At 49.2% G+C, this 12,130-nt stretch overlaps 3 protein-coding genes across 3 annotated transcripts; 2 read left to right on the top strand and 1 right to left on the bottom strand.

Moving 5' to 3' along the window:
- Positions 1-3,237: 3,237 nt before the first annotated feature.
- On the bottom strand, positions 3,238-3,864 carry M406DRAFT_320812 (uncharacterized protein). The gene has a single exon (XM_040919433.1). The coding sequence runs from the start codon at positions 3,803-3,805 to the stop codon at positions 3,389-3,391; it is 417 nt and encodes a 138-aa protein (XP_040779143.1). The 5' UTR covers positions 3,806-3,864; the 3' UTR covers positions 3,238-3,388.
- Positions 3,865-6,649: 2,785 nt separating this feature from the next.
- On the top strand, positions 6,650-7,406 carry M406DRAFT_320813 (uncharacterized protein). The gene has a single exon (XM_040919434.1). The coding sequence runs from the start codon at positions 6,767-6,769 to the stop codon at positions 6,926-6,928; it is 162 nt and encodes a 53-aa protein (XP_040779144.1). The 5' UTR covers positions 6,650-6,766; the 3' UTR covers positions 6,929-7,406.
- A 359-nt stretch (positions 7,407-7,765) lies between these two features.
- Positions 7,766-9,205, top strand: M406DRAFT_349692 (uncharacterized protein; the record flags this gene model as incomplete). Its single annotated transcript, XM_040922488.1, has 1 exon — positions 7,766-9,205. The coding sequence occupies exon 1, from the start codon at positions 7,868-7,870 to the stop codon at positions 9,203-9,205; it is 1,338 nt and encodes a 445-aa protein (XP_040779145.1). The 5' UTR covers positions 7,766-7,867.
- Positions 9,206-12,130: the final 2,925 nt, after the last annotated feature.

Raw genomic sequence — 12,130 nt, forward strand, 5'->3', positions numbered from 1 at the left:
CTAGATAGAAGCGCTTATAGATTCTTCTCTTAGTTAATATAGCAACTTCAGCTTATACTCTGTTTTAGCTTAATATGAAAACTGAAAAAGGATTTTATATTGCTATATACAAATCCAGCAATATTCTACTAGCTTATATAAGCAAGCACTATCTGAATAGTTAGCTCAGAAGTACTAAAGCTAATTAGGATTAGGATTTTGAGAATATTCTAACTATACTGCTGGATAATAATTCGAATGCAGCTCTGCTCTATGCAATCAAACTATTTCGTCTTCGAATTCTGAAATTTACTGATTTCTACTGTTGTGGTGGCCAGGGTGGTAGTCCGTGGGACATGGAGTACAGTGGGTCAAGGGTCCTCATACATATAAAGGATACCACCCACTTTTCAAATTCTTTAGCTATAAGCAACGATGAAGCATCCTTTCTCTTCTTTTCAATTTTTGAACCCTTTGGACAGGTCTAAGACAGGTTTTTCACCCTGTTCTTGTGCCCGTGTGGCCTTAGTTTGCTGTCCTCATCTGCACAGGCACGCTTGGGTTGCACGAGCCCTTGCCCATTGCTTCGGCAGCTGTTTGTCCCTTTTTTTTCTTTCGAGGGCGACAGCGCCCTAGTTCTGATTCACTACTAATTATTTAGTAGCTATTCAGACTGGAGATAAGCTCTCTATCTTAATTATAAAGAGACTGTATAAAATGTGAAAGAATGAAATGCAAAGATAGCTATAATAAGCTTACACTGCTAAGCCTTCTCCTATAAGCTGAAATATAGCAACTATATGCAATATTCTAATCAGCTATTAAGAAGGAATACTTTACTTCAAGAATACAAAGCTATACAAATAGAAGCTGATAGAATACTGAATATAATCTATAAGCTGAATATTATCTTCTTTATAGAAGGAATTGCAGACTTGCTTAAACTATCTATTAAAAGCGATCTCAATAGGATGAGAAGAAATATATTAGCTTTTGCTCTGAAGAATTTCAGAGCGAGTAGAGCATCCAGTCTAGTTCTATCAAGATAACAGTCCTAAGAGAGCACAGCTCTAGCTAATCCAATCTTGTATTCATTAAGAGAACGTAATATCAGCTCAGAGTTAAGTTAACTTCTATTCGGAACTCCTACTAATCCTTACTCCTCTTCACCTCGAGAAACGCTTATTAATCCAGAACCAATAATCAACCTATTAATACAGCAAACAGCTAAGCCTAAATATGCTACTGAAGCTTCATTGTATCAGAAACTAAGAAGCAGCAACATTATGTCTTTCAGTTTTCCTAATAAACCTCAGAAGCCTTATATACCTCTATGAAATAAGCTTTATAACCTTAACCCTATCAAGCTCTCAGTAAGTTCTCCGAACTGAATAGAGTTTAATTATGTTATCAAGATAGATATATATAAAGCGAACTGCAAAAAGATTCGTTGAATGAGAATGCAGAATCAGGAAAGAACTGCTGCTGCTGCTGCTGCTCAAGCAGAATTTGAAAGCAAACAGAAACAGAGAAGAGATTAGCAGTAGAATCTATCCAGATTATGCTTATATTACAAATAAACTAAAGATAAATACTAATACTCCTGCATTAATTTGAATAATAGCTTAAGCAATAGAGAGAAGCATAAGGATTGAATTGGAAGAATAGTTTGGTTTGCAGTATTTCCTTTAGCAGTTTGCAATGAATTCTTTATTTCTTTACTTTATCTCCTTCTGATCAGATCTAGCATACCATTGAACTTATTGCAACTTTGGAAGAAAGTTGCTGGAGAAGGATTGTTGTAGTGGCCAGGGTGGTAGTCTGTGGAACATGGAGTACAGTGGATCAAGGGTTCTTATATATATAAAGGATATCACCTACTTTTCAAATTCTTTAGCTATAAGCAACAAAAAAAGCATCCTTTCTCTTCTTTTCAATTTTGAACTCTTTGGACAGGTCTAAGACAGGTTTTTCACTCTGTTCTTGTGCCCGTGTGGCCTTAGTTTGCTGTTCTCATCTGCACAGGCACGCTTGGGTTGCACGAGCCCTTGCTCATTGCTTCAGCAGCTGTTTGTCCCTTTTTCTTTCGAGGGCGACGGCGCCCTAGTTCTGGTTCAATAAAAGATAAATAAAATCAGCTATAGCTGAGTTCTAATCAAAATAGTAAATTAGAGATGCAGATTGAAATAAGCTCTAAAAATAATACTAAATAATTAGTTGTTTTTAATATAAATAGAAATGCAAATCTAATCTCCTCAATCTTTATTCTAGAAATGCAAATTCTGCAATTAAAATAGAAAGAGAGATAATGAGAACATCAAATTCAGAAATAATGGAGTTGTAAGAAAGGCGATCAGACTTCAAATTGAAAAGAGTTGGAAAGCTTAAAATTTGAGTTGAGAACAGTTTGCAGAAAAGAAAACGATCCGCTACTCCCTGCATTTGCTAGCGCCGAAAATTCTCCCACCCAAAAAAACTGTTCTCTACCTTGAGAACACTTTGACTTTAGGATAGGACAGTTTACAGAAGAAAAAAACGATCCTCTTACCCCTGTTTTTGCTAGCGCCAAAAAATTTCCCACTCAAAAAAACTGTTCTCTACCTTGAGGACACTTTGACTTTAGGATAGGGATAGGTGGTGTTGTGTATCTATCGGCATTACCTTGTTCAAAAAACTATATGCGGTTGCAAACTTGTTCAAAAGTATGACCAGCACCATTCCATACTTAGTTCGATGGGTATAGTCTGGTTATTCATCGGTATTTTCCCACAGCGCCGGAAGGTGTGTTATCGGGAAGCATAGGTAACGGTTGTGGTTGAAGACATAGGAAAAATAGAAGACGGATTTGTGAGTAGAGATAGATTGAAAAGCATGCTGAAGACTTTTGGTGGTAAGAGCAGGCTCAATTAGCGGATCAGGGAGGCGTTGTTATACCGTATTCTCGCTTATTAATCAAGGTGCTGTCAAGACCCAAGGTCGTGCCCCACGCCTTGATCAGGCGCACTCACCGCAGGAACCAGGCCCTGTCTCTTCACTTTTTCATCTTTCTATATGCCTACTTGCTTGATCATACTCCCTTCTCCGAAGGCTACTCTTCATGCTATCATGGACTCTCCAGCACAACTCACTTTTGATCAGCACACAAAGACGGAATGTGATATCTGTTAGGAGCTGTATTCACATGGCCCCGTCTCGCTGGCTATTTGAGGGAGTGTGGCCCGTGCCCTACTAGTGCCGGTGGCTGGATGCGAACTACATGTGTGAAGAAGATGCATTTTCATTAGTACACACCTACCAGTCTTTTAGTTTCTCCTCTCTTCATCTTTCAATTCAACGGATATACTATCATCAACTTCAACAATATGTACAATCTGGAGACTGCTATCCAGGTTTCCCGCGAGCTGGCAACTTATTCGGGCGGCGGTGAGGGTAGAGATTGACTGCTAGACCTCTTCATCCTCTTCACCCTCCCGCCCGGCCGAGCGCTGCCAGAACCTACCACGGCCACCTCGCTGCTCCCAGACGGAGATGGCGCGTCCGACCTCCGCGTCCTCTTGGTCAACCTACTGCCCGAGCCTGAGGAAGAAGGAGGTGGGCCGTCCGACCGCCGCAGCCTGGTAGCACCAGGACTCTGATCACCACCAGCACCACCGCCGCCGCCGTCGCTGCTCGTCCTTGTCAGCCCGCTGGGGGCCTCGTCGGCCTGCTCCTTGACCTCGTCAGCCTGCTCCCATACCTCGTCGGCCAGGGCTTCCTGGGCTGTCGGGCGGGCCGCCGGGTCCCATGCTAGCATGGAGAGGATGAGGGCGGCGAGACGCTCGGGCATGCGGCGCTGGGCGGTTTTTAGGCGCTCGAGGACTGCTGCGTGGTTCTCCCTCGACATGGAGCCCCATCTCCATTGGTCCTCGGGCTCCTCAAAGGTCATCAGGAAGCAGAGCCCCAGGCTGAATATATCGATGGCGCTGGTATATTCGGCCTGGATCCCCACCTCGGGGGCGGTAAAGGCCGGGGGCCCGAGGGAGGTGCTTGAGCCTGTGGCACCCCTCTTGGCCTTGCCAAAGTCACAGATCACAGCCGAAGGAGGGGAGACGCGGGGCCAGAAGACAAGCAGGTTCGCTGGGCTGATATCCCGGTGCATAATACCCATCGCATGCAGATTCCGAGCCCCCTGGAGGACCTGGCGGAAGAGGGCCAGCCTGGTAGCTATGACCATATCGCGCCAGGGCGCAGAGCGAAAGGTAAAGGGCGCATATGGCATAAGAAGATGCATGCGCTCTGCATTGGTCTGGAAGCACGGCTGGGATGGGTTGTGGTCGCACCACGAGCGGAGCAGGGGCAAAATGCCTGCGGCCCCAGCAGGTATGCTCCGGGCGATGTTGACCTCGTTCTCCATGACTGCAAGCTCCTTGGGCTTATTGCCCTGAACTGTCTTGCAGGCCAGCACGCGCCCAGACTGCCTGTCCACCGTAATATCGACCAGACCAAAGGCGCCATGACCAATAGTCCTATGGTAGACCAGATTGTTCTTGAGCACCTGCGAAGGCTTCGGCAGGAGATCGAGCAGGGGCGGCGGATTCCAGTCCTGATATCGTCTCAACATGTGCTGATAGCGGTAAGCTGCATATATGCTCTCGTCCTCGACGCAGAATTCGAGCACAAAATGCAGAGAGCCGATGCGGAGGTAGTTGATGGGCATATGAAGAATATGCTCTTCCTTAAACTGCAGCTTGACATTCGTATGCCCATCACCGCATAGATAAATGATCGGATTGTCCTGGGACCAGTTCTGCAGCATCAGGGCCCCAGATTGCGGATGGATTGTGATCTCGCAAAAGATATCCTCTTTGATGCAGCGTGACCTGGACTGGCAGACGGGCAGGTTGACACCTGGTACCAGCTTTCCCACTCTCCAGCCATTATTTTCCGTAATATCAAGCCTCTCAAATGAGAGGATAAGCTGGTATCTGGGCGCGGGAGCACGGCCGGCAGCATTGCGTGGTGCGGCAAGGGTGACGACCTGATCGGGATCCAAGAGCTGCCGGCTAACAAGGGCTGCCAGGTATTTCTGTGCCAGCGGGTTGTCTGGAGTTAGCGTTGCAAAACGAGAAGACGGCGAAGCCATCGCGAACGACTTGATAATTAGAAAGAAAGGAACTAACTCAGCTGAAGATGAACGCCAAACATGACTGCCGTGTGCATATGTACTACGGGTATTACTTTAGGGGCTTGGCTTGGAGGGGCGGCACTCATAAAATTGCAGTGGCTGGTTGCTTGCCCCGCACTTATTTATTAATAACAAAAATGCGGGATACAGCGGGTTATTGAACTCCACCAATGCTGACCCTCGCCAGAACCTCGCAGCCCATCTCCCATCTTCCATCACCATCGTCCTCATCATCTCGATCATTTTCCCTTCGAATTGCTTATTATTATTACTCACTTGTTTTCTTGCAACCATCTGCAATCCACCATGACATCTTATTGCTCTCCAAGACGCCCCAACGAGACGCAGGACGAGTACCGGGTGAGGATCAGAACAGCCCGAGACGCATGGCGCCAGCAGCTGCTTGACGACTACTATAGCAGGCGTGAGTCAAGACTGCTGTCTCCTAATAGCAACGATGCCAGCCAGGCGGATATGCCCCAGATGGTTATGCTCGTCGAGAGGGATATCCTGATCGAGTCGGGACAAGCAACACATGAAGACTTCACCAGGCACTCGCCGCTACGGGACCCAACAATGTGCGACTGGGTTCTGAGCGGCAAGACCCTCAGCGAGGTCAGTTCCCTAGGGAGTTGGGAGCAGCCCGAGTTCCCGGACGAGTGGCTCGACGACAGATGGCCCGATGGGAAGCCGCTGAGGCGAAGACGGTCCGAGTTCCCGGACGAGAGGCTGGATGAGAGGCTGGACGACAGCTGGCCCGAGAAGAAGAAGCCGACGGGCTCGCCGTCCCCGAGAAGCCCAACGCCGCCCGACATACCCGAGGCGGGATCGAGCTCGCTCGCGAACAAGAGGAAGAGGGGTAGGGACAATGAGGCCGATGAGCAGCAGGCAGAGCCGCGGCAGCCAGCTTCCAAGAGGACGAGAACGAGGAGGAGGACGATTACAGAAGAAGACACAACACACAATGGCAGGCCGTCCGCCATGAACAAGAGGAAGAGGGGCGGGGAAGATGATGCCTACGAGAAGCAGGCAGAGCCGCGGCAGCCAGCCTCCAAGAGGGCGAGAACGAGGAGGACTACAGAAGAAGACACACACAATGGCAGGCCGTCCGCCATGAAGAGGAAGAGAGGGTCCGACGACGAAGAGGCTGCCGGGCAGACTTCGCCTGACCCGGCGGCGGCGGCGGCGGCCAGGAGAAAGCGGGTCAAATCCGACCTGGAAGAGAAGCCTGCCCCTGTCCAGCCGGCTGGTCTCGCGTCATCATCATCGTCGGTGGCCCCAGTCACCCGCGCACGCCGCCGCCAGCTCTCAGGGCGTAACGCCCAGCTGTTTCAGCTCGGCCAGCGCGGTCAGCTCAGCCTACAGGAGGAGCAGGCCCCGGAGGCCGCGGCCGACAGGTCCAAGGGGCGACCTGCCAGCACCACCAAGACACTGCTCAGTGTCAAGGCCAGCAACACCACCACCGGTACCAACCATAGCAGTAAGGCCGCCGTCAAGACCAAGGCTAGAAAAACCATCAGCACTGTCACCAAGCCAGAGGGCCGGTCAGGCCGAAGGGCCCCTGCCAGGAGCAGAACCTGATTGATACATCTGCCAACAGGACGGAACCGATAGCACAGCACGATGACGGGGCCATCAACACCTAGTCATAGGGTCGGGTGCAGCCAGCGCGACGACTACTTCCAGGCTCAGCAGATGGCGAGTTCGGGTTGTGCTGGTTATCCTGACAGGGTCGGGTGCAGCCAGTCTCTCGATCTCATCGTCGCAAGCCTTGCAGAGAAGTGAGAAGCAATCCAGGGCTAGCTTTTGGGAGCATCATGTACCGGTTATCCTGACAGGGTCGGGTGCAGCCGGCGATGATTACTTCCAGGCTTAGCAGATGGCGAGTTCGGGTTGTGCTGGTTATCCTGACAGGGTCGGGTGCAGCCAGTCTCTCGATCTCATCGTCGCAAGCCCTTGCAGAGAAGGAGAAGCAGTCCAGGGACCGTCGTGTACCGGTTATCCTGACAGGGTCGGGTGCAGCCGGCGACGACTACTTCCAGGCTCAGCGGATGATGGCGAGTTCGGGTTGTGCTGGTCATCCTGATAGGGTCGGGTGCAGCCAGTCTCTCGATCTCGTCGCCGTTGTGTGTAACAGTGTCCGGGGCAAGGGTGTTTGGGTGAGGGTGTTTATGGGCTTGACTTCTGGGTTTTGTATATCGGGTTCGTCCTGTGCAGGTCTGAAATCAGTATCAAGAGTAGTCAACCATGTCGAATCCTTGTGCTTGCATGTGGATATTGTATAGAGACTTCAAGGATGCGAAGGCGAAACAGCTCGATGATGTAAAGGAGTTGGTGGTCCTTGCTGCTGCAGGTTTAATGAAATCTAAGGAGAAACGGATAGACTGAGCACGTGAAAGTAGCAAGAGTGAGTAAGTGTTGAGATTAAAATCTATCTAAACAAAAGGAAGATCTTCTAGGTGATCGTACCAAGCTCTGAGAGGGTTAGGATTAAATATGCCCCATTTTTCACATGTATGCATAGCGTACAGGGGCTTGAGTGCGGTGGCTGATTAAAGATGAGCGGATATTGAACTCCATCTCGTGCTTGTCTCCTTAGAACCCAACAGCAGCCCATCTTCCTATCAAATTAATTGCTAATTATCATTATCCACATCGTCCTTATTGTCTTGAGCATTGCCATCTTGATTGTTCTTATCGTCTTTCTGCAACTATCTCTGCATCATGGCGTTCTGTCACCCCCCAAAGCTCCCCAGCGAGACGCAGCACGAGTACTCGAAGAGGTGCATGATCGCCCGGGCCGCATGGCGCCAGCAGAAGCTGGACCGCTATAGCAGGCGGAAATCCAGATTGCTGTCTCCTGATAGCGACGATGCTAATAAGGAAGACTTAACCCAGACGTTATTGCTCGTCGGGGAGGATATCCTGATCGAGTTAGGACAAGCAAGCCGCGAAGACTTCATCAGGCAGCCGCGGCAAGAGGAGCCACCAGCTCGCGTCTATGCCGGCAAGACCCTTAGCGAGATCAGTGGTTCCCTGGAGGAACGATCCGAGTTCTCGGACGAGTGGCTGGACGATAGGAAGCCCCAGAGGCAGAGGGAATCGCCGCTCCCGAGAAGCAAGACGCCCGAGATACCCGCGAACAAGAGGAAGAGGGGCTGGCACGAGGGACCCGACGAGCAGGCAGCGCAGCCAGACACGAGGAGGAGGATAATCACCAAAGATACACACACTAGCCGGACGGCCAGCCAGTCCGGGAGGAAGAGGAAGAGGGGGTCTGACCACGAGGCTGCCCGGGAGACCTCGTCCGACCCAGCGGCCAAGAGGAAGCGGGTCAAATCCGACCTGGAAGAGAAGCCTGCCCCTGTCCAGCCGGCCAGCCTCGCGTCGTCGTCGTCGTCGTTGATAACAGCCCGAGTCACCCGTGCTCGCCGCCGCCAGCTCTCGGGGCTGAATGCCCGACTGTTGCAGCTCGGCCAGCGCGGTCAGCTCAGCCTGCAGGAGGAGCAGGCCCCGGAGGCACAGGCACAGGAACAGGCACAGGAACAGGCACAGGCAGAGGCACATGCTCCGAAGGCCGCCACCGACAGGTCCAAGGGGCCGCCTGCCAGCACCAAGACACCGCCCAGGGTCAAGGCCAAGGCCACCACTGCCATCAATACTCGCAGCAAGGCCAGAAGCGTCAAGACCAGGGCGGGAGATAGCATCGGCGCTACGAGGATCGAGAGCCTCTACGATGATGTTTACCTGCAGTCCTGGACCCGCGGCGCAGCTCGTCGACACTGGGTTGTTGTTCAGAAGAACGGGAGCATGATCCGGCCGGTTGCTGGCCGCAGTGCAGACGCGCACCTCCGTTCTGTTCGCGAGCGCGAGCGTGTCTTTTCCAGGGCAAAAGCGTCCGCGGAGGACTCGGTCAAGGCGACGACGGCAGGCCTTGCGGCGACGAGCCTGTGGATGGAACGAACCCGTTGGGGTATCACATATAACGGCGCCGGGCGGGTTGTCTCCAGCTTCCGGAGGGGCTGCGTCCGCCGAGCCCTCTGCAGGCCGCGTATGTCCTAGTACACGGCCCCAGCCCCACGGAATCTGACCTCGTAAGCCCGCTGGAGAGCGAGGTGAGGATCGGGCGCTTGCTGGCGGTCATGGACATTTTACTGGACCGCTGCGAAGAGGCACTGAAGATATTCTGTAATTCTGGTGTCACCCTGTCCTGGTGGTCTGGTCGTCTGCTGAAAGCGTTTGCTCAGCCTGACGATCCTTTTCCTCGAGCTGAAGGTTCTGTTGTCATACATTGCAAACCGTCAGGCTATCCCGACCTCGCCGTCAGGCTATTGGCTCTCTATTGTTGAAGCTGTAGACATCCTTTCTAGCCTTCCATTGGGTGGCAACGACGATGCATCGCATGCGGCCAGATAGAACGCCAACACGATTGCCACACTCATCAGTGTTCCAAATGCCTGAGGACATCAGGCTAAATGTCACCTGGAGGAGGTAGCATCCGAAGTAAGCGGACCCATCGGAGTAGGAAGTTCAACACTTGCCTACAGACGGAAAACGACTCAGGATTACGTAGCTTAGGGTTAGGGTTACAAGGAATGGATATGTTGGATCGGCAACATATCCAACATATCAGGATCAGAAGGATCGACAACATATCCTAATGAGCCAACATCACCAACACTACTAATGAACCAGAACTAGGGCGCTGTCGCCCTCGAAAGAAAAAGGGACGAACAGCTGCCGAAGCAATGAGCAAGGGCTTGTACAACCCAAGCATGCCTATACAGATGAAAATAGCAAACTAAGGCTATACAGGCACAAGAACAGAGTGAAAAACCTATCTTAGATCTATCCAAAGGATTCAAAATTGAAAAGAAGAGAAAAGAATGCTTTTTTGTTATCTATAGCTAAAGAATTTGAAAAGTGGATAGTATTCTTTATATATATAAGAACTCTTGATCTACTATATTCTATATCTTATAAACTACTACTCTAGCTATTATAATAATTCTTTTTTAGCAACTTTCTTCTAAAGTTGCAATAAATTCAATAATATGCTAGATCTGATTAGAGAGAGAAGAAGTAAAAGAAATAAAGAATTTATTGCAAACTGCTAAAGGAAATACTATAAACTAAACTATTCCTTTAATTCAATTCTTATATTTCTTTCTATTATTTAAGCTATTTGTCAGGTGGAAAGGTTGCAAAAGCAATGTGGCGAGGTCTTTTCTCTCTTTCAGGGGCATACAACCAGAATAACATTGAGGCCTAAGGAGCTAAGTTCTGCTCAGCAGTGCTGACGTGGCTAGAAAGCTGCTTTATAGCCGCATATTGCTTAGTTATCCGTAATTCAGCTGGCTTAGCTGGCTCTGAGCCTTGCTGGCACAATCGGCCCTGACAGATTGTCCCCCCTTATCAGGCCTTGTCCTCAAGGCCTTTGAGGCTTCCAAGCTTTCGTTGCTTCCAAGCTTCCGTTGCTCCCAGGCTTCCGTTGCTTCCAGGCTTTCGCTGCTTCCTAGCTGCTCCTATGCCTTCTCAATGCTTCAGGCTCTTAAGATCTCTCAGTGCTTCAGGCTTCTTAAAGCTTCTCAAGATCCCTCAGTGCCTCAGGTTTCTCAAAGCCTCTCAAGATCTCTCAGTGCTTCAGGCTTCTCAAAGCCTCTCAAGATCTCTCAGTGCCTCAGGCTTCTAGGTTACTCAAGGTCTCTCAAGATCTCTCAGTGCCTCAGGCCTTTCAAGGCTTCTCAAGATCTCTCAGTGCCTCAGGCTTTTAAGCCACTCAAGATCTCTCAAGGTCTCTCAGTGCCTCAGGCTTCTCAAAGCCTCTCAGAGTCTCAGGCTTCTCAAAGCTTCTCAAGATCTCTCAGTGCCTCAAGCCTCTCAAGGCTTCTCAACCATCTCCCTTCTTCTCTTCTAGCTTCATCTCCGAAGCCTGTAAAAAAAAAAATCTCTTTTTAATCACATTTCAAATGTAAGTCTTCCGAATGCAATACCCGCACTATATACGCTGCTTAGTTGCTACTCCCTTAGCGCTTTATTCAAGCACTCTTCAGAACTTAAAGCTGTTTGATATAAATTGCAAGCTTTTTATCAGAAACTTGATTTGCAGCTAAGAAGCTTAGCATTCAGAACAGCATCTCTGCAGCTATAATAAATAATTATAGCTTTCTATCTTAAGAATTACTCTCTAGCAACTCTGAAGCTATTGCTATACTTTACTTTACTGCTAAGTATAGAAGAATAATTAGTTTGCAATCTAATATCTAAGCAACTTCAGTTGCTAAGCAAACACTCCGCTTTAGCTTTATACTCTCGCTTGAATAGCGAAGAGCATACTCTCAAAAACAGAAGATATTCAGATCTACTGCTTGCTTACTCTGCTCTCTCGCTCGAATAGCAAAGAATATACTCTCGAAAACAGAAGATACTCAGATCTACTGCTTGCTTACTCTGCTCCCTCGCTCGAATAGCAAAAGATGTACTCTTGAAAACAGAAAATACTCAAATCTGCTGCTTGCTTACTCTGCTTTCTCGCTCGAATAGCGAAGAGCATACTTTGTTCTAGCTTAGCAACTCGAATGCTCTAAATCTCTTCTGAATACTTCTTGCATGCTGCTTGCATACTGCTTGCTTGCTATTTGCTCTAGCTTAGCAACTTGAATGCTCTGAATCTCTTCTGAATGCTTCTTGCATGCTGCTTGCATACTGCTTGCTTGCTGTTTGCTCTAGCTTAGCAACTCGAATGCTTTGAATCTCTTCTGAATGCTTCTCGCATGCTGCTTGCATACTGCTTGCTTGCTATTTGCTTTAGCTTAGCAACTCGAATACTCTGAATCTCTTCTGAATACTTCTCGCATGCTGCTTGTATACTGCTTGCTTGCTGTTTGCTCTAGCTTAGTAACTCGAATGCTCTAAATCTCTTCTGAATGCTTCTTGCATGCTGCTTGCATACTGCTTACTCGATACTGCTTGCTTGCTATATGCTCT

Source organism: Cryphonectria parasitica, assembly GCF_011745365.1.
Source record: "Cryphonectria parasitica EP155 unplaced genomic scaffold M406scaffold_2, whole genome shotgun sequence".
Taxonomy (NCBI): Eukaryota; Fungi; Ascomycota; class Sordariomycetes; order Diaporthales; family Cryphonectriaceae; genus Cryphonectria; species Cryphonectria parasitica.